A 19,482-nucleotide genomic window follows, 5' to 3' on the forward strand; every position below is an offset into this window, starting at 1 on the left:
TGATTTTTTCCATGTATTATCTTTATTAAATTTAAGATTAATAACGGTCTTCATTCCGTAGTCTTTTTTTTTTTTGCGATAGTTTTTTCGACATCATAAACAATATTTATCTTTCAAAGATATTTGCGTTGCATGATGTCCTTTTAGGGCCACAATATATTCCTTATTTAATGTGCATAACTGAATTACTCTTGTATAACATACCTATATACAATATCTCTACATAAAACAACTTCAAACTTTCTGTCAGTTTATTTTTCTCATTGTTTTTTTTTTTTTTTTTTTAATACTTCTCTTGTTAAGTGATCCTTTCGGAAATATTTGTGGCTGGCTATAGTGCCTAAAATTTTTGCATCTGTACGCTACATGTACTTGAGTTACACGTTTGGATGTCAATCTAGGCTCTTTCCAGTATACGTAATACTAATATTGTAGGCCTACATTTTGTAATGCATCGTCGTGTCTGCCATTATAGTGATACTGCTGGCGGCTTATTACTAAATCAATTGATGCTTGTTGTTAAGGATGAGTTTATGAGATGAAGCAACCATTAAAGGCACTGGACACCTTTGGTAATTGTCAAAGACCATAATTCTCATTTGGTGTATCTCAAAGTTATGAAAATAACAAATCTGTGAACATTTTGACTCAATATTGTTGGTAAGTTGCAAGAGAATAACGAATGAAAGAAACACCTTGTTGCACAATAGGAGACTTTCCAACGCTAGGCGGCAGCAGACATACCGGGTAAATTTCCATTGTTTACGTAGTTCTGAACATGCGCATAATTCTGAGAACAATGGATTTACCCGGTAAGTCTGCTGCCCTCTATCGTCCCAGAAAGTCTCCCATTGGGTTTGCTTTTAGATACACGAAATGGGCTTCAGGCATAAGAATTCTTTTATCTGATTCAAATACTTGAGTGAGAAACCACATCTTTTTTTCAAAAAACTACGTTTCTTTATAGAGGGAGCCGTTTCTCACAGTGTTTTATATTATCAACAGCTCTCCATTGCTTGTGCAAATTATTTTTTAGTAACACCAACAGTGTCCAGTGCCTTTAATGCAACACCTTGAAATGACTCAAGGTGAGGGGGCGCAAATTGCTGTCAGACTACACCAATCAGAAACGCGAAGCCATGAGCCTAACATTATTTAAATACGATAAATTACACAACAAACAGCACCTCAAGGGGGGCATGCAGCCGATTTCACGAAACGCTTGGATCAATCCTATCTCGGGTTTAGGACGAGTAACTAGTCCTGACTTAGGATTAATCTTTGGGTTTGCATGTTACAGTGCGAGGCTGGGACTCGTCCGAAGTCCTGAGATTAATCCTAGAAAGAGTTTGGTGAAATCGACGGCTGGTCAATTCCTGGGTCAGTTTGACCCGAGAACTGAATGACAAATTTGATTTTATCTCAGATTCTGCGTTTAGTAGTCTGACCCATTTCTGGTTTATATTGACACAGATTGTGGTCCACACTGACCCATAATGTAGATGTTTTGAATCATAACGACTACCCTGATCATTTCTTGTATTCAATACTCCGAGTAAGCAGTTGTTACGTCACACACTATTAGTGGCTGGAAGTTCGTTGTTTTAGTGTTGTTTACATTTTAAGTAGAAAGAAAAGCATATACTTGTTTGCATTGTGACTTGGCAAGTGAAATATCATCACCAATTTTATGCTTGGTTATTTTTTTAGATTAGTTAGAACTCATTGACGGTTTGCATTAGTGGCTCACTTTATCTGTTTGTGAAACTGATTCGGTTGTTTTCGTTGTATTCCGGTTCATTTCGGAACATCTCTTGATTTTTTTCTCACATCGAAGTCTCTCTGCATACCTGGTTGTAAGCGTGCACGCTGCCTCGAGGATTGTCCACCACGACGGTAAACGTTTGGTAACGGTCCTCGGGAACAACGACAGAGGGCGCTGTGTAGACATCTTCCACTGGGAAGGTGCCGACCTGCATCCGGAGTAGATTCAAGTCGAGTTTGGATTCCTCGAGTCGAACTTTGACGATCAGTCTACGGTAGTGGCACGCAATCACGATGACAAAGACGTTAAAGATGACGAGGACTATGCATGCACACGAAGTTCCACAGATGACGTAGACAAGGTAGCTGGACTCGCAAGAGTCGTCATCAGCAGCAGAATCATTGAGGATTTTTGTTTCGAATGTGGTAAAAGCGGAGAATGTCATCGGCTCATGATCGGAACACAGGTAAAACCCTGGAATGCTTAGTTGAGATAGACATGCGTTGGTTGGTGGGGTGCCATTGGAACATGATGGCGTGTTAGATGACGACGAGTGTGGTGACGTGTTGTGTGGTAATGATGACGTAGTGAAATGCGATGACGTGTTGGTAGTCGATGACGTGTCGTAGGATGATGACGTAATGGGTGACGATGCACTGTTGGAGTTTGGGTTGTAACAACACAAAGACGAACTGGTGCCGTTCGTAGAGCCATTTAAAGGAAAATCAATGTCAGTCTTGATTATACGAGATTTGGAATACGTGCCGTTCAGCAGTAGACGCGCCACCTTTCGGCAGCTGGGCTGGGCCGTTGAGAAGCCGGTGGAACCGGGCACAAGTTCCACATGCACCGAGAAGTGTGTCCTTGTTGGTCCAGTGAAGTCCTCGCTGTTGGCTCGAACCCCCTGAAGTATCACAAGAACATGGAGAGCAATGAACATAATCATCGTGGAATAAGAATGCAGTTTTTTGGACAATATTTATGGGAGGAAGAACTTGCTGCTGGTGCGCTACCCAAAGCCGCATTGAGATGTATAGCATTATACAGACATCACTTCTTTTGCCTGGCTTACTCTAAGAGCCTTTCGTTTCGCTAATTGAAAACAAAACATACATACACAAACACAAATGCAATATCTCCTCTCTGTTTATCTTACAAAAAGAAACATTTGCGTGTGTCGAAACTATTTCGGTTGGAGTTTCAGTTGTAATTCAAGAGGCTCTAATAGTGAAAATGAAAGTCACATTACAACGTTGGTTAGATAGAAGTTATTTTTGTGAATCTAGAAACTAAAGAAAATGAAAACAATGACATGGATGAGTCTTGTTTAAAGACACTGGACAGTGGACCCTTTTTGCAATTGTCTAAGACCAGTATTCACACTTTATGCATAAAATATCAAATCGGTGAACATCTTGTGCCCATTGGTCATCGAATTTGCAAGAGAATAATGAGTGCGCACTTTTTTTTTTTAGATGCCTGAAGTCTTTTATTGAGTGAGAGCTTAACTTTTCCCCAAAACTACGTTACTTCTGAGGGAGCTCTCCCTTGTTTGTTACTAAGTAGGTTTTTATGCTTACTTTGAGTATTATACAAAAAGTGTCGGGTGCCTTTGTTGTTTCGTTCGAACGAGTTCATTGTTCACTTACAACTTTCAATAACCATTATTGAGTCGAAATTTTAAGAGATTTGTTATTTTATGCATTAGTTGGGAAACACCAAGTGAGAATACTGGTCTTTGACAATTATTACCAAAGACGTCAAGTACATTTACTATAGAGAGGTTTCGCAAGCGCACGGATACAGATCAGATACTGATACGTCGATACTTTGTGTGTATACGTGACTTTTCAAATTTTGTCGAAAAACTGTACAAGGCTATAAGCCTTGTGAACTTTTTAAATCTTGCCGAAAAAGTGTACGAGGCTATAGCCCTGTTAACTTTTTAAAATTTGCTTAAAAAGTGTACAAAGCTATAACCTTGTGAACTTTCCAAATGTTGTCGAATAAATGAACAAGGCTATAAGCCTTGTGAACTTTTTAAATGTTGCCGAAAAAGTGTACAAGGCTATAGCCTTGTGAACTTTTTAAATGTTGCCGAAAAAGTGTACAAGGCTATAACCTTGTGAACTTTTCAAATTTTGCTTAAAAAGTGTACAAGGCTATATAGCCTTGTGAACTTTTCAAATTTTGCTTAAAAAGTGTACAAGGCTATAGCCTTGTGAACTATTTAAATGTTGCCGATAAAAGTGTAAAAGGCTGTATATAATCTTGTGAACTTTTCAAATTTTGCTTAAAAGGTGTACAAGGCTTTGTGAACTTTTTAAATGCGGCGAAAAAGTGTACAAGGCTATAACCTTGTGAACTTTTTAAATGTTGCCGAAAAGGTGTACAAGGCTATTATCTTGTGAACTTTTCATATTTTGTCGAAAAAGTGTACGAGGCTATAGCCCTGTTAACTTTTTAAATTTTGCTTAAAAAGTGTACAAGACTATAGCCTTGTGAACTTTTTAAGTGTTGCCGAAAAAGTGTACAAGGCTATAACCCTTGTGAACTTTTTAAATGTTGCCGAAAAAGTGAACAAAGCTATAACCTTGTGAACTTTCCAAATGTTGTCGAAAAACTGTACAAGGCTATAAGCCTTGTGAACTTTTTAAATCTTGCCGAAAAAGTGTACAAGGCTATAGCCTTGTGAACTTTTTAAGTGTTGCCGAAAAAGTGTACAAGGCTTATAGCCTTGTGAACTTTTTAAATGTTGCCGAAAAAATGTACAAGGCTATAGTCCATGTGAACTTTTTAAATGTTGCCGAAAAGGTGTACAAGGCTATAATCTTGTGAACTTTTCAAATTTTGTCGAAAAAGTGTACGAGGCTATAGCCCTGTTAACTTTTTAAATTTTGCTTAAAAAGTGTACAAGACTATAGCCTTGTGAACTTTTTAAATGTTGCCGAAAAAGTGTACAAGGCTATAGCCTTGTGAACTTTTTAAGTGTTGCCGAAAAAGTGTACAAGGCTATAACCCTTGTGAACTTTTTAAATGTTGCCGAAAAAGTGAACAAAGCTATAACCTTGTGAACTTTCCAAATGTTGTCGAAAAACTGTACAAGGCTATAAGCCTTGTGAACTTTTTCAATCTTGCCGAAAAAGTGTACAAGGCTATAGCCTTGTGAACTTTTTAAGTGTTGCCGAAAAAGTGTACAAGGCTATAACCCTTGTGAACTTTTTAAATGTTGCCGAAAAAGTGTACAAGGCTATAGTCCATGTGAACTTTTTAAATGTTGCCGAAAAGGTGTACAAGGCTATAATCTTGTGAACTTTTCAAATTTTGTCGAAAAAGTGTACGAGGCTATAGCCCTGTTAACTTTTTAAATTTTGCTTAAAAAGTGTACAAGACTATAGCCTTGTGAACTTTTTAAATGTTGCCGAAAAAGTGAACAAGGCTATAGCCTTGTGAACTTTTTAAATGTTGCCGAAAAAATGTACAAGGCTATAACCTTGTGAACTTTCAAATTTTGCTTAAAAAGTGTACAAGGCTATATAGCCTTGTGAACTTTTCAAATTTTGCTTAAAAAGTGTACAAGGCTATAGCCTTGTGAACTATTTAAATGTTGCCGATAAAAGTGTAAAAGGCTGTATATAATCTTGTGAACTTTTCAAATTTTGCTTAAAAAGTGTACAAGGCTTTGTGAACTTTTTAAATGTGGCGAAAAAGTGTACAAGGCTATAACCTTGTTAACTTTCCAAATTTTGTCGAAAAAGTGTACAAGGCTATAACCCTTGTGAACTTTTTTAATGTTGCCGAAAAGGTGTACAAGGCTATAATCTTGTGAACTTTTCATATTTTGTCGAAAAAGTGTACGAGGCTATAGCCCTGTTAACTTTTTAAATTTTGCTTAAAAAGTGTACAAGACTATAGCCTTGTGAACTTTTTAAATGTTGCCGAAAAAGTGTACAAGGCTATAGCCTTGTGAACTTTTTAAGTGTTGCCGAAAAAGTGTACAAGGCTATAACCCTTGTGAACTTTTTAAATGTTGCCGAAAAAGTGAACAAAGCTATAACCTTGTGAACTTTCCAAATGTTGTCGAAAAACTGTACAAGGCTATAAGCCTTGTGAACTTTTTAAATCTTGCCGAAAAAGTGTACAAGGCTATAGCCTTGTGAACTTTTTAAGTGTTGCCGAAAAAGTGTACAAGGCTATAACCCTTGTGAACTTTTTAAATGTTGCCAAAAAAGTGAACAAAGCTATAACCTTGTGAACTTTCCAAATGTTGTCGAATAAATGAACAAGGCTATAAGCCTTGTGAACTTTTTAAATGTTGCCGAAAAAGTGTACAAGGCTTATAGCCTTGTGAACTTTTTAAATGTTGCCGAAAAAGTGTACAAGGCTATAACCCTTGTGAACTTTTTAAATGTTGCCGAAAAGGTGTACAAGGCTATAATCTTGTGAACTTTTCAAATTTTGTCGAAAAAGTGTACGAGGCTATAGCCCTGTTAACTTTTTAAATTTTGCTTAAAAAGTGTACAAGACTATAGCCTTGTGAACTTTTTAAATGTTGCCGAAAAAGTGAACAAGGCTATAGCCTTGTGAACTTTTTAAATGTTGCCGAAAAAGTGTACAAGGCTATAAGCCTTGTGAACTTTTCAAATTTTGCTTAAAAAGTGTACAAGGCTATAAAAAGTGTACAAGCAACTATTTAAATGTTGCCGATAAAAGTGTAAAAGGCTGTATATAATCTTGTGAACTTTTCAAATTTTGCTTAAAAAGTGTACAGGGCTTTGTGAACTTTTTAAATGTGGCGAAAAATTGTACAAGGCTATAACCTTGTTAACTTTCCAAATTTTGTCGAAAAAGTGTACAAGGCGAACTTTTCAAATTTTGTTTAAAAAGTGTACAAGGCTATAAAGCCGTGTGAACTTTTCAAATTTTGCTAAACAAATTGTACAAGGCCTTGTGAACTTTTTAAATGTTGCCGAAAAAGTGTGTGAACTTTTCAATTTGTCGAAAAGTTCACAAGGCTATAAAACTGTTTAAATGTTGCCGAAAAAGTGTGTGAACTTTTCAATTTTGTCGAAAAGTTCACAAGGTCTTGTTAAAGGAACACGTTGCCTTGGATCGGTCGAGTTGGTCTTTGAAAAGCGTTTGAAACCATTCGTTTTAAAATGCTTATGATTAGAAAGATGTTTTAAAAGTAGAATACAATGATCCACACACCTTTGCCTCGAAATTGCGTGGTTTTCCTGTTACTTTGCGAGTTAACACGTTCGGCCATTTATGGGAGTCATCATTTGACTCCCATAAATGGCCGACCGTGTTTGTCGAAGAGGTAAAAGGAAAACCACGCAACTTCGAGCGATACTTGTGTGGATCTTTATATTCTACTTTTGAAATATCTTTCTAATCATATGCATTTTATAACAAACGGTTACAAATGCTTTTCAAAGACCAACTCGACCGATCCAAGGCAACGTGTTCCTTTAAATTTCCAAGTTTTGCCGAAAAAGTGCCTTGTGGACTTTTCAAATTTGTGTCAAAAAAGTGTGAACCTTTCAATTTTTTTCAAAAAAGTGTACAAGCCTTGTAAACTTTTCAATTTTGTCGAAAAAGCCTTGTGAACTTTTTAGGTTTGTCGAAAAAGTATACAAGGCTATTGAGAACTTTTCAAATGTTGCCGAAAAAGTGTTGCCTTGTGAACCTTTCAAATTTTGTCAAAAAAGTGTACAAGGCATTGTGAACTTTTTGAATATGCCGAAAAAGTGTACAAGACTATATAGCCTTGTGAAATGTTCAAGTCTTGCTGAAAAAGTGTACGAGGCTATACAACTTTTTAAATGTTGCCGAAAAAGTATGTGAACTTTTCCATTTTGTCGAAAAGTTCACAGGGCTATAGCTTTGTGAACTTTTTAAATGTTGCAGACAAAGTTCACAAGGCTATAATAGCCTTGTGAACTTTTCAAGTTTTGCCGAAAAAGTGTACAAGGTTTTGTTAAATTTCCAAGGTTTGCCGAAATAGTGCCTTGTGGACTTGTCAAATTTTGTCGAAAAGCTGTACAAGGTGAAAAGTGTTGCCGAAAAGGGTGCAAGGCCTTGTGAACTTTTTAAATTTTGTCGAAAAAGTTGTCAAAGACCAGTATTCTCACTTAGTGTATGACAACATATGCATAAAATAATAAATGTTTGAAAATTTTGACTCAATATTGGTCATTGAAAGTTTGTAAGAGAACAATGAACTCGTTCGAACGAAAAAACAAAGGCACCTGACACTATTGATATACTATTCACAATAATTAGCATAAAAACATACTTGGTAACAAACAAGGGAGAGCTCCCTCTGAAGTTACGTAGTTTTGGGGAAAAGTTAAGCTTTCACTCAATAAAAGACTGGCCCGAAGGCTTTTTTAGGCATTATATAAAAGCACCCAAATTTGCGCACCATTGATGTCTTATCTTTCATTATTCTCTTGCAACTTCGATGACCAATTGGGCCCAAATGTTCACAGGTTTGTTATTTTATGCATAATGTATTTTGCATACACGTTAGCAACGGATGTGGGAGCTCATACACTTCGTAGAAAAACGGATACTGTTTTGCAGACTTTTAGTTGTATTTTTGTCCCAGATCAAAAAAAAATTCCCATGGAATTGCTTTAACTGGTATCCTGCTTGATATAGATAGAAAATTGTTAGTCATTTGCAAGCAAACAATGAGAAAATGCAGTGTATTAAACACTGGGTCTCTATCGGTCATGTTAGTCAGAAAAACACTCATGATGAATGCGAGCGCACTCAAGTGAAACATACCTTAGAGGTAGATGGTTTGCGAAACAAAATCCAACACGCGGCTGACGTGAACGGATACGGTTATCATATCCGTATCTGTATCTGTATCCGGACGCTTGCGCAACTTCTCTACTTAGGGTGTGGCCGCATACGCAAGTGGGTGAAAATCAATACACGGACTTATGGAATCTTACCATTAGAGGGCGTGCTAGATGTGCTTGAACGGGAAGAAGGAGAACCTCCGGCTGGCAGATGGTCTTATCTCCCCCTGCATCTGTGCGTATGACGTCATCTCCACGTCCCTGTGAGTTGGAATTGTCTCGTACGAGCGAGGCTCTAGCATGAGATCGAGGTACTGGATGGGTTCCGGTTCCTCCTTGCTCGGGCACCCAGTCGGGTTTTTACACCCATTTGGGTTACACCCACTTGGGTTGGGAGAAGTGGTGCCACTTAGTGTAGCCAGGGTGCCGTGCCAGAATGCCATGGGGTTGGGGCCACTGTAGCCGTCGTCCTTAGTCTGGTGAACGTCGTCGTTGAGGTGAGGATCGGGGTCTGTTGTAGGGGAGAATGAGTCGGTTTGGTTCAGTCTTCGGTAGCAGAACAGACAGCAGCTACCGACCATGACGATCAACCCCACAGCTGAGGGAACGATCAGACAAACAGACACCCATGTCAATTTCTGCGAGAGTATGCCATCATCATCGACCCCAGTGGTCTTCTGGTTTGTGGTTTCTCCAGCTGCGTGCCCCTGACCCGTATCCTGGTTCGGGTCATTTCCAGATGGGTCGTTTGCTTTTACTCCCAGCTGAATGCAGACCAGAATCAACATGGTCCGTACAGCTTGGCACATCATGCTTTTAAAATTTTAAATATTTCAAAATTGTCTCCCAACCGAGACTCTTTCTCGACCTCAACAGTTTGAGTAGAGGCTAAAATGAACACTGAAAAAAAAAACATTCACTCACACGAATATGTCTTTATCAACATTTCCTCAGACAAAAAATTAAAGCAAACAAACAAGAACCGACCAAATAGGCGTGACTTCAAAACTCGTGTTGTTATACGCAAGTGGAAGTTTGTTTCTTCTTCATGATTCATTTTTATTCCGAAACTGAAACGAAATCAGTTATTTCTGAGTAATTCATTATAAATATAAAACGATCTTGATAGAGAGAAAGGCTTCTGAAACAAAATGTGACCGTTGTACATACATGCAATGGGTTTTTTTAGGTAAAATTTTCTTGTTTTGTTTGGTGTTATGCCAACAATTCTCACGCGAATTCATCAAGACCAAAACCCAAGAATCCTACAGTGCAGTATAAAACGTTTCAAAGGCAGCCTCCTTCCATATAACTAATAATTATATCTTCTGAACCGCGAGTTTTTGCGTGACACTGTTGATCTCTCTTTCTCTTAAAGCCCTCGGACACTTTCGGAACAGAAAAAAAGGGACAAAAAATCACAGATTTACAAGTAACTTACAGGGTTTACAGAAGGTAATGGTGAAAGGCTTCTCATGAAATATTATTACTCCATGAAATGCTTTACTTTTTGAGAAAACATTAAAACAATTATCAATTCTTGATATCGAGAATTGCGAATTTATTTTAAACACATGTCATGACACGGCGAAACGTGCGGAAACAAGGGTGGGTTTTCCCGTTATTTTCTCCCGACTCCGATGACTGATTGAGCCTAAATTTTCACAGGTTTGTTATTTTATATATAAGTTGTGATACACGAAGTGTGGGCCTTGGACAATACTGTTTACCGAAAGTGTCCAATGGATTTAATTTGTTTTATACTAAATCAAGGCTGTTTAAGTTGAAGTAGCATTACCATATTTTTTAGTTTTAAAAAATCCAATTTTATGATGACCAAGGACCACTTTTCACCTGTTGTGATGAATATTTGAAGACATTGGACACTATTGGTAATTGTCAAAGATCAGTCTTCTCACTTGGTGTATCTCAACATGTTTATAAAACAACAAAGCTGTGAAAATTTGAGCTCAATTGGTCGTTGAAGTCGCGAGATAATAATGAAAGAAAAAACAACCTTGTCACACGAACTTGTGTGCTTTCAGATGCTTGATTTCGAGACCTCGAATTCTAAATCTGAGGTCTCGAAATCAAATTCGTTAAAAACGAAAACTACGTTACTTCAGAGGGAGCCGTTTCCCACAATGTTTCATACTCTTAACCTCTCCCCATTACTCGTTAACCAAGTAAGGTTTTATGCTAATAATTATTTTGAGTAATTACCAAGTATCGGACACTAACTTTCGGAACAGAAAAAAAAGTTCACAGATTTACAAATAACTTACAGGGTTTACATAATGGTGAAAGACTTCACACATAAGTACACCTAATTACATTATTACTATTGTTAACAGTATATAGTATATGGTAATCCACCTATACGGGTCATTATAACTCATGTTACTGGGTTCAAACGGCTTGATTAAATTCTAAGATGAAACTAAACCAAGTATGTACACTTTTACCGGTCAAAAAATATAAGACCAATCTGTTCAAGAGGTGCACAAAATTGAAGCTCAGTTTTGTGATGCACTCATTTTTAAGCTCTCTAAAAATGTTAGATGAAAGTCTCTCAGCAGATTGATCTTTGGTTTCCTTTTTAGTATATTTCCCCTGCTTTAACAAGAAGTTATGGTGACTGCCATTGTCAGCTGAAGGGGCGCTGGACACATTGATATTAACTCAAAATAATTGTTGGAATAACAACGTACTTCGTAACAAGCAATGGAGAGTTGTTGATAGTATAACAGTGAGAGAAACGACTCCCTCTGTAGTAACATTGTTCGAGAAAGAGGTTATTTCTCACTCAGAATATTTAAACACTTCAGCTGAAGCCTCTATTGGCATCTGAAAGCACAACAATTTGTGCAACAAGGATGTTTTTTGTGTTTCTTTCATTATTCTTTTGGAACTGCGATCACCAATTTAGCCCAATATTTCACAGGTTTGTTATTTTATGCATTATGTTGGGATACTGGTTTCCGCCAATAGTTATTACCAAAGGTGTCCAGTGCCTTTAATGTCATGGAACTTTGAAAACTGTCTTGAGCTGTGCTTTGATTTGTATTGGGACGAGCATTCTAAGTTGGGTATACCATCGTCTCCATATTATCGCATGTCTTGGTACGATACAATCAAGTTTCAGTTTCATCTGGGTCGGTATTTTCAGTTGGGATATACACACAGTGGCGTATGCACCAAAGCCTGCAGTTCCCCTAAGATTATTGCGTACTCTGTTTTCTCTTCGCGCAGGGGTGTGGCAAAGTCTTTCCGTGGGCCTGTCACTAACTCCAACTGGGCGTACTGCAGCACCGGTTCTTCCTCTGCCATTAGTAGCGAATGACCGGAGGTTGAGGGGGGAGGTGGAGGACTGTAGGGCGGTCTTTTGGCGGCTTCTTTGGGTCTCATAGTCACCCTTGATTGGGGTGTTGCATCTACCCCGTCGTCAGATGAACTCCTAAGAAACAGCGGTCCGATTTCGGTGATGGTGTACGCCAGTTCGTCCGGACTTCTACCCCTAGCCGGAGTGCGCGCAGCCGGGGTGAGGGCGGTTTCCACGGGGTTGATCATCGGGGTTGACTCGCTGGTCTTAGCTGGGCTTTCAATGCCTTGGCCAGCAGCCTGTTGCTGTTGTTCGTGGTTTGTGGACCCGTGGCTTTCCACTGGTTTAACCATGAACGATCTTTTCATCCGACGACAACCAAACACAACTGCACAAACAACGACGAGGACAACTCCGACGATCAACTCCAGTCCAAGAAAAGTTAAGATAACAATGGAGTTCCCATCATCCACAGTTGTTGCATCATCCTCCCTGCCCATTGCCTTCGAAATGGTGTCATTTAACGGTACCATCGGGGCAATAGGCCCGAGGGCAGTCGGCCCAAAGGCAGTAGGCCCGGGCGCAGTCGGCCCGAAGGTCGTGTAATTCAACGTCTGCCCCATTCCAAAAAATGCCCTGGACAATATCAGCACCGGTATTACATCCCACCAACAACAAACCGCCATTTTCTTCATATCTGCCCCATGAACAGACTTTAACAGGAAACTGATTTTTATTAAGAAAATAAAAATGACACAATTTGCACGCACGATTTGCGTCAGCCAGTTAAAACAGAACATTTTCATTACTGTTTCAAAGTGGTATCTGTCGGTTACACTTTCTCTTCTAAGCTTTTCAAAGTAAGTGCATATAGAGTATAATCGCCTGAACCTAAACAAGGAAGTACATACAAGTGTGTTCTCTGTTTCGGGCCACACGTTATTACAGCATTTTTGTTATGTCAGCTACCATTGTGAATTGTTGTTATATCACCATCTACATAAGTATAGGGAGTCGAGATGGTTTCAGAAGTTCTTGGGGCCGCAGTTAGTCCACTGGTCTTTATAGTATTGTAATATGCTTTGAGGAGCGTTCTTGTATGAACATTTGATTTTAGATCCTGGTAGTAATAACTATTACTTTTCTTTTCTGTATTGTTGTTTATATTATCCATCACCCTGAAAGTAGACTCGACCCAATCCTTGTAGCATTCGTACTGTGTGGAGGAATACATACAGCAAAGAGTAGACTGGGTAAAAACAGGCACTGTCTAACATAATAAAATAAGTGACTGCATTGGACCAAACTATTTCATTGGATAAACGTACAGTGACGTATAAGCTTTCCATATCTGTGTTTTGATTGGTCCGATGTGATGTTTGTTGGCTGCACTTTCGGTCGTCTACATGCAGCGTGCATACTGTCTTGATTATTGTATGATGATGTACATGTACATGCACTGTAATGATGTTTTATATGTATACATGTATGTAGGATTTGACTGTGATTCTCCATGTCAAATGATTGCAAGGTCAAGGTACATTTGTACATTGGCTACATTCTACAACCATGCTAAAATTAAGCAAGGGACCCCAGTTAAATTGCTGTCGTGTGAATAGTCCTAGACGTCACTATCTAAAACTCGTAACGTAACGTAATGTAATGTAATGTAATGTAACGTAAAGTAACGTAACGTAACGTAACGTAACAAACGTAACAAAAATACACGCAACGTATCTTGAACGTTACGTGACAATCCGACAAGAGGGCGCGCATTTCTTCTTGATTTTTTACTTGAAATTAAACGAAAAACAGACTTACGCAAAGCTAGCGGGCGAGACAGCACGCTTCACACGATGTAGCGAGAATAGACTTGCGAAAAGCTAGCGGGCGATACCGCGCGCTGCCAATAGCGAGTCTGGGAAATAATCCATGTGAAGGTCTAGGAACCAATTCTACCTCACGTGATGATTATATATACGCGACCTTCGTTTTCAAATATAGAGCTGTATCGTTTTGCAACCCATAACAAAGAAACCAAAACCAATAAATTATACGTTACTATAAATAATATGTGAGGGCCACTCTTGCGTTAAAAAAACAACTGAAAGTTGTGTCTTTATGGTTTGTATATTTACATTTTCTTTGTGACAGTTTTAAACATTGGACTAATAAACAATATACTGGATACCAGTTCGATGGGTCGTATTATTAAGCAACACTTGACTTCTTGACGGTCGCCGAATGCGCTGGCTTCTTGATTGATTTTCTTACGTAAATTTGTTCTTAATCTGCACTTGGCCCAAGGTCTCGTCTCCCAACTTGGGCGAATTCTAAATAAAACCAAGCACTGCTAACAAAATACCAACCACTTCAACAAAGCGGAAGGGCAACACCACACTACCGGAACAGCAGGAACAACAACCGTTATAGAAAACCACCATTCCAACAGCGGCAACATCAGGCACAACTCAACAACAACAATAGCACACCACCCACAGTAACACTATAATTTAACCGAACAGCAACACCTTTTACAACAGCTACATCAATACATCAACAACAACAACAGCAACAACAACAACAGCAACAACAACAACAACAACAACAACAACAACAACAACAACAACAACAACAACAGCAACAACAACAACAACAACAACAACAACAACAACAACAACAACAACAACAACAGCAACAACAACAACAACAACAACAACAACAACAACAACAACAACAACAACAACAGCAACAACAACAACAACAACAACAACAACAACAACAACAACAACAACAACAACAACAAAGCAGCAGAACAGCAACACCAAATTGAACACCACAAACAGCAGAGAAACACCACCGCAACCCTGAACATAATCATCGCAACACCAACACGGCCATCTCTGAAATCGCATGTGGAGTATACCAACAAAAACAATGAAGTCGCTCGTCTGTCAAACAGCATTCTTTTTTTGTTTGATTGTCACCCATGTCGACTCCAGTCGAATCTCAGTTACTAATGGATCACCCGTCAACTTAATGTGCAAATCCAACCACGGTATCTGTGGGGACAGAGGCAGTCACTCATGGGTAAAGTTTGAAGGGAAATCTTTCCTCGTTTTGAGCCGCTGCGAAGAGCTGCTTTCTGATGATGTCGACACCAACCGGACATCTGTTTCAATTCAGGGGGCCTTCACATACGTATACATGATCAAGAAAGCCCACCCTGAAGACTCTGGTAACTACTCCTGCTTCAACTTCAAGTCATGGACGTTCTCGAGCATGGTGACTGTGGATGTCCAGCCGTTACCCACGACCGCTGCACCGTCGTCGACAACCCAGCCGTCTCTCTGCGCACACCACGGACAGCAAGACGGAGGCGAGACACACCCCGGCGGGCCACATGACGAAGGTGACAGCTCGGACTACCCCATCATCTGGATCGCAGTCTGCTCTGCTCTCGCCCTCTCTAACGTCGTATTGGCCATCATCACCTTACTCTACTGTCGTCAGGCAAAACGCAAAAAGAACCCGGGAACAAAAATACAAATGAGGATCAGGAAACCCGCGGCTGAATGTCCTTCGCTTCAGGTATCAGAAGAAGACGAGGGAGAATATGCAGACATCAAGACTGATGAAGATATCACTTATGCCGAGTTGAATCTGTAAAGTGAAACTCAGCTCTAAAACATGGAAATTGTACACGGAGCTTTTTCAAGGTATTTTCACGAATACTCCAGTCACACTCCAATTACACCGAATTGCAAGGGTCGTGGGTTCGAATCCCACCCGAGTAACATGCCTGTGATATTTTTTTCACAGGACTCGGGAAAGTACTGAGTATACAGTGCTAACACACATCGGTGTATGGGTAAAAAAAAAAAATAATAATATCTTTATCCCCGATCAAACTTAACATCTACCACACACCAAACTCGTTTCTGCAAAGTGTAGCCGAACGGGCTCAAAATTGTGTGCATAAACGGAATGGACGTACACGTATAGGAGCAACTGCTTACGGTCGGACGGGCCGGGTTTGATCGGATCATGGTGCTCCAGAACTTTGAGCCTGTTCAATCTTTTCGGACGACCACTGCAGACATTTCCAGGAAAAGCTATACGTTCCAGCCAGACCAACCCCGTTTTAAGATGTTCTTAGGACGAGGTCGGACGTTTTGAGAACTAGTTTGATGTGAACCAGCCTTCATTAGCACAAATATCGCGACTTCGGTTTGTATGCCAAATACAGGACATTCGAAGCATTGACTTATGGGCGGTTAAGTGCACCACACTCTAGTTTTGGTGGATAGTCATTAAAGGTAGTGGACACTATTGGTAATTGTCAAAGACTAGTCTTCACTGTTGGTGTGTCTCAACATATGCATAAAATAACAAACCTGTGAAAATTTGAGCTCAATCGGTCATCGAACTTGCGAGATAATAATGAAAGAAAAAATACCCTTGTCACACGAAGTTGTGTGCGTTTAGATAGTTGATTTCGAGACCTCAAGTTCTAAACTTGAGGTCTCAAAATCAAATTCGTGGAAAATTACTTCTTTCTCGAAAACTATGTCACTTCAGAGGGAGCCGTTTGTCACAATGTTTTATACCATCAACCTCTCCCCATTACTCGTCACCAAGAAAGGTTTTACGCAAATGATTATTTTTTAGTAATTACCAAATAGTGTCCACTGCCTTTAAAGGTGTGGGTTTGAATCTCAACCATGACACGTGTGTCTTCGAACAAGACACTCATTACTTTAAACTTCATTTCTGTGATGTTATTTTATGGAGGCGCGCTATATAAGAAGCCACTAGTATTAAAGTCAGGCACCTTTATTTTTTTGTCGGTGTTTAAAAGGCTTGGCACTTGGGATGTCTCAAAGTTCACAGCAGTACAAAAAGCCCCCTTTCGAAAACACGGGTGTAGTTTCAGCTTCTGTGGCTTTGGCTTCGTCTGTTTGTTCCTTACAACGTGTGTTTTCGGTACATGGAGATACTGGAAGACAGAGATCAGAAGCCAGAGCCGATTCTCTGAAGCCATGATTTGGAAAGAGCCTTAAAAACAGCCATCAAATAATGAAGAAGTATACACCAAAGGCACTTTTAAAGGTCAAGGTTTGGACTACGGCTAGTGGCTCTGTCAGTTATTTTGTCACGGGTATTCACACACACAGACAGAGCCTATAAGCCGAAGCCCCAAGCCAAATTAAAGGAACATTACAGAATTGGTTTTGCTAGCAAAAAAGTTGCTGGCAGTGTAAGCACTTAATGTATTACCCACCATATACATAAACTGACAAACCTGTAGAAGTTCGAGATTGATCGGCCTTCTGTGTCACACATTTTGCATGGCATCGATGCAAAAACAAAAATGAATAAAACGCTCACTGAGCGATGAATTCAAAACGTGAAATTAGATTATTTATTTTTCATCAACAAAAAAATGAAATTTCAGACAGAAATATTTCAAGGGATGTTTTCTACTATCATAATCATTAGACCGTGTAAGTTTTATGTAAATCTGTGAACTTCGGGATTTGTGTTTCTTACCAATTCTGTAACGTTCCTTTAAGCCAAAGCATGGTTTCGAAATAGGCAAAAGAACCACGAAACAAAAATGGCACTCTTTTTGCTTGCCGGGAGAGGGTGTTTGAGAATGCAACGCTTTTTTAACAAGTAATCATTCATTTGCTGATTTGCTGATTAATAAACAGTATATAAAAAGTGATAATGGTGTACACTTATGTAATAACATAATCAATATTATTGCAACATTTATCCTGGTTACGTATGGCCATCTAGATTAAACTTGTGTTTCTCGTTGGAGTAAATTTCTAATTTTGGCTTCAAATTAAAACTGTCATTATCTTTTCATCATTTCAAAAACAGTACGAGGCAATAAACAAACAAAAATACCATAATGATTATTCAAAAAGTCGGTTGACCTTTTTTCTATTTTTTCTGTTTTCAGACATTGGTCTGTCTTTACACTAGTTGCGTCTTTTCGAATCCACGGACTCGGCTTTAGATTTGACTCCAGGCTCCGTTCTATCTCTCTCTCTCTCTCTCCCTCAGTGCCTACGCAAAGCAAGCGCAAGTTGTCAAAACAACCGCGGGCCAAGTTAGCCTGAGCCGGATTTGGAGCCGGCCGAAGCCGTGGTTTCGAAAAGGGTCTTTATAGGTGGTCGTGTGTTTTGACAAAAAGTGCAAAACAAAACGGGTGATGCTACAGTACAATGACGTCGTCAACTTGACGTAAATTTCAATGTTGATAATTATATATGATTACCATTCAAATTGACAATCTATTTGTGTCCAATTTACTTCTGGGCAGTATAGACGATACTTTAGTATTTTTTAATAAGTGATGATCATCACAGAACACTGTCCCCAGCATAATATGGAGGCAACTTTTTAGGAGCAAGATATACACTGTTAACACAAGAAAATTGACGAGACCCGGGTCCAATTCCATAGAGCTGCTTAAGCACACAATTTTGCTTAAGCAAAAAAAAAAAAAATCATTTCTTAGTAAAATCAGATTACCGGCTAAGACTCAACTCAATTGTTATGCTAAGTAAACAACAGCTAAATACCAGTCACAAGCAATGTATACGGCATTACATTTGTTGCCAGTAACATGTGAAAATATGCGAGCTATTTTCGTGCTTGGGCAATTTTTTTTGCTTAAGCAGCTCTATGAAATTGGCCCCTGGCTTGAAGCACCCCGTCCTGAACATTGGCCTTGCTAGCTAAAGCCATAGGAGGATCATGGTAGCTCGCATTTTGTGAGCTTCTGGTTGATTTCCCTTGGCAGTTATGTAGTGCTTTGTTATAAGTCCGGAGACAATAAAAAGGCACGACACCTTGTTCAGGTTGCTTACTGGTACATTACTCTGCTGTGAGCTTTATTCACCATCAAAAAAAAAAAAAAAAACTAGTACAGAAATAGATGAATAAATCTAATTAATTCTTAAGTCATGTAACAACTAATGTTAAAGATTACTTCTCCATACAGTAGGTAGCCCTCCACCTCGAGCAGTATGCATTAATTTAACACCTTATGTGCTGTATATTAATAATTTTTATAAAACAATAACTGTTACCCAATTTCACCCAACATATATTTCTAAAATCCCACTCGCCAACCGATCCGCCTCTCTATTTATTGTTAATTTAACTGGTTCTATGAGCAGGGCCCAATTTCATAGAGCTGCTAAGCACAACAATTTGCTTAGCATGAAATTTCTTTTTTGATAAAGTACGTGATTACAACCAATAATTTCCATTTGTTGCATATTGCTTTTTTTTTATACTGGTATTCAGCTGTTGTTTGCTTATTCTGTTTGCTTATTCTAGTAATCTTGTTTTTATCAAGGAAGAAATTTCACGCTTAGCAATTTGATGTGCTTAGCAGCTCTATGCAATTGGGCCCTGGTCTCTTCACTCGCTTGCTCCGCCCAATTTGTGGATTTTCCTCTCTCACCGCCAATCTAACGCATGAAGAGCTGAAGATTGAAAATAACATAAAGTCTATTTGTAAAAAATCTGCACACTAAATTTACATACCAAGA

General features: G+C 39.0%; 1 protein-coding gene across 2 annotated transcripts; it reads right to left on the reverse strand.

Moving 5' to 3' along the window:
* Window positions 1-1,000: 1,000 nt before the first annotated feature.
* Window positions 1,001-9,522, reverse strand: LOC117298278 (flocculation protein FLO1-like). 2 transcript variants are annotated; one of them, XM_033781426.1, is made up of 2 exons: window positions 8,737-9,522; window positions 1,001-2,669 (listed from the first exon to the last, which is right to left on the reverse strand). In XM_033781426.1, exons 1-2 carry the CDS (start codon window positions 8,737-8,739, stop codon window positions 1,827-1,829), a joined length of 846 nt encoding a protein of 281 aa, XP_033637317.1. In that variant the 5' UTR covers window positions 8,740-9,522; the 3' UTR covers window positions 1,001-1,826. Both variants share the same exon structure in this region, with proteins under 2 accessions (XP_033637317.1, XP_033637318.1).
* Between the last annotated feature and the right edge of the window lie 9,960 nt (window positions 9,523-19,482).

The sequence above is a fragment of the Asterias rubens genome, chromosome 13, assembly GCF_902459465.1.
Source record: "Asterias rubens chromosome 13, eAstRub1.3, whole genome shotgun sequence".
Classification (NCBI taxonomy): Eukaryota; Metazoa; Echinodermata; class Asteroidea; order Forcipulatida; family Asteriidae; genus Asterias; species Asterias rubens.